This window comes from Bison bison, unplaced genomic scaffold (assembly GCF_000754665.1).
Source record: "Bison bison bison isolate TAMUID 2011002044 unplaced genomic scaffold, Bison_UMD1.0 scf7180017864037, whole genome shotgun sequence".
Taxonomy (NCBI): domain Eukaryota; kingdom Metazoa; phylum Chordata; class Mammalia; order Artiodactyla; family Bovidae; genus Bison; species Bison bison.
In genome coordinates, this window is record NW_011494609.1 from 9,277,622 (window position 1) to 9,280,520 (window position 2,899).

The 2,899-nt window shown below is 48.9% G+C and overlaps 1 protein-coding gene across 1 annotated transcript in view; it reads left to right on the forward strand.

Moving 5' to 3' along the window:
• The window catches only part of PRDM15 (PR domain containing 15), a 53,016-nt gene that overhangs the window by 18,566 nt on the left and 31,551 nt on the right, over nucleotides 1–2,899 (forward strand). Inside the window, 3 exon segments of the mRNA XM_010834938.1 lie at nucleotides 856–976; nucleotides 2,358–2,539; nucleotides 2,632–2,726. Of these exon segments, the coding sequence (XP_010833240.1) occupies nucleotides 856–976; nucleotides 2,358–2,539; nucleotides 2,632–2,726 (398 nt within the window).

Below are 2,899 nucleotides of genomic sequence, written 5' to 3' on the forward strand. Positions count from 1 at the left end.
GATGCTCGAGGAGTTCCAGGGGGACTCCTGAGGCTCGATCCCGCCTTTGTGTATGTCGAGCCTCCTTCCTCATGACCTTTGTCACGGGCGGAGTACCTCACTCTGGCCCCCAACAGGATTTCTTTGTGAGTGACAAGAAATTTTTGTTCTCTCTCAGAATTAAAGAGAATTCAGAGGAGCAGCCCTCAGATAATATTCTCAGGAGAAGTGGTTTAAGCTTCCCCTGGGCAGTCTCTGTACTTCTCTATAAACAAGAAGAAAAGACAGAAAGAAGTGAAAAACTTATTAAGTGATTATTTCACTAATTATTAGTTGCGTTAGGAAGACACATCATAGTAGGTGAAGTAGATAAATCTTTTTGTGTAGTCTTCCCATATTTCATTTGTTTAGAGGGTCAGTCCTGGGTCCCTATTACTGTGGTCATTTGGTATTTAACTCTTATAGAAAATGATTATTTGCTTTTGAACATACGATGACTTGTGTAATTACAGAAATTAATACTCCTAAATCTCTGTCAGGATGAATTTAATAAGTTATAAGACCCTACTATATATCAAAGTGTTTTGTTTTAGGTGGTATGAAAAGGGATTGAAATAGAGTTATGACTCCTGTGGTTTTAAAAAGAATCACAGATTCCAACTCCAGTTTTGAGTTAAGAATAACATTTTGCTCTTTTCAATCTGCAGGCAAATGTGTGGATTCTAAAGTATTGCTGTTTTTTTCCCTCTGTCAATCTTGTGACCCGTGTCTATGGCATTGGCCTGGCTGCCGCCCCTTGGGCCTGTCATCTGGGTTCAGCTGTGTTCTGTCCACGGCCCCAGAAGTGACACAGCTTGTCTTGTCCCCTCCTTGCAGAGCAAGTGACAGAGATCATGACTGAGGTCGAGCCCGTGACTGTGACGCCAGATGAGCGGATCATGGAGCTTGTTCTGGGAAAGCTGGCCGCCACCCCCAGCGACACCAGCTCAGTGCCAAAGTAAGTCCCAGCATGGCACTCGGCCTGGCTTCATGGGCAGCAGCGTGTGGCGGCTAATCCATTTCAGAGGGAAAGCCTGATGAGAGGGGATGGTTTACTTCTTATGGGAAATGCACATGCATGGGGAGCAGCAGGAATGTCCTGGAGCTCAGGGAGTTAATAGTGCAGCCTCTGTGAAAATAGATGAGAAAGCCTTTTTATTGTTGTAAAATACACATAGTATACAATTTATCATCTTAGCCATTTCTAAGTGTATGGTTCAGTGTTTTCAAAAACAATCACGTCTTTGCAGAACCTTCCATCCATCTCCAGAATTTTTTCATCTTCCCCAAGATGAAACTCCATCCTTATGAAATACTAACTCCCCATCTCCCCCTCTCCAGCCCCTGGCACCCACTATTCTGCTTTCTATCTCTGTGACGACCTTACAGGAGGTACTCATGTCTCTCAGGACCTCGTATAACGGATCACACATGTTTGTCCTTTTGTGACTGGTTTACTTCACTTAGCGTAACGCCCTCGAGGTCCATGTGTGTTGCAGCAGGTATCGGAGTGTCCTTCTGGTTTAAGTCGGAACACTACTCCATCATGTGGGAGGACCACACTTGGTTCATCCACTCTTCCACCAGCTGATACTTGTGTTGTGTCTAACAAGGCTGCCATGATGGAACAGTTTGTATCTGAACTTCTGTAAATTTAATATTCTGCATTTCTCTTCTTTTTGTGAATGAGGAAAATGTTTGTTTTAGCTATTATTCTTGGTAATTTTTGCCCTGAAGTTGAATAAGCCTGTGACAGTTTTTAGGTCCTTTTTGGAGTGCATCCTTCAGTGTCAAAGCATGCCTGGTCCTAGACAGTCCAGGAAGCTGTGCAAAAACAGAGCAGAGCAGAGCATTGTCAGAAATGGTGAGCGTGACCTACTTATTCATGCTCCATCTTATTGCCCAGAGGATTTCAGTAACTTACTGTTAGAAACACATTTAATAGGGAGAAGAAGTTTGAAAAAATCAGGTTCAGGGAAGATATGAAACAGGGTAGAGGCAAGTGAGGAAAGCAGAAGAGATGGGGTCACTCTGGCCAATGTACTAACTGAGGTCCAGGCTTCTGGTGACCAGAGTTAATGCCGAGGGAGATGAGTGGCTGGTGTGGAAAAGCTGAGTGATGCCACCGCACATTCAGGGTGTCTCCCTTCCAGAGATATTCAGGGTGCTCCCTTATCCAGAAGCCCCAAAGCTGGGGGACACCTGTGCCCAACACTCCCCTCCGGTGTCGAGTTGGGAAGATTCGACAGGCGCCCTTTCCAGGATGACTAACCTTGAGCTTCTCTCCCCAGCGACCCTGCCTCCCGCCCACCTCACCAGCCTGTGCGTCTCTCCCGCAGGTTCCCGCATCACCAGAGCGGCACCATCACCCTCAAGAGGAGCCTGATCCTCTCGAGCCGGCACGGCATCCGGCGGAAGGTGGTGCGGCAGCTGGGCGAGCACAGGCGGGTATACCAGTGTAGTATCTGCAGCAAGGTCTTCCAGAACAGCAGCAACCTGAGCAGGCACGTGCGCTCGCATGGTGAGTCCCTGCCGCCGCCATGTCCGCCCCGGGGGCACCGCGGTCTCGGTGCGCCTGGAGGAGTGACGTGCTTGTCACTGGCTTGTCCTTAGGTGACAAGCTGTTTAAATGTGAGGAATGTGCCAAGTTGTTCAGCCGCAAGGAGAGCCTGAAGCAGCACGTCTCGTACAAGCACAGCAGGAACGAGGTGGGTGGTGGAGGAGAGAAGAGCAATGATGACTGGAGAGTCCCGGGCGAGGGGAGTGGGGAGAGGGAGCCGCAGGGGCCGAGATAAGCCGGGGCCTGGCAGGGTGCTGCCGCGGATCGGGGAGGAGCCGGAGGCCAACGTGGGCACCGAGGTCACCTGGATGCTTCTCTTTC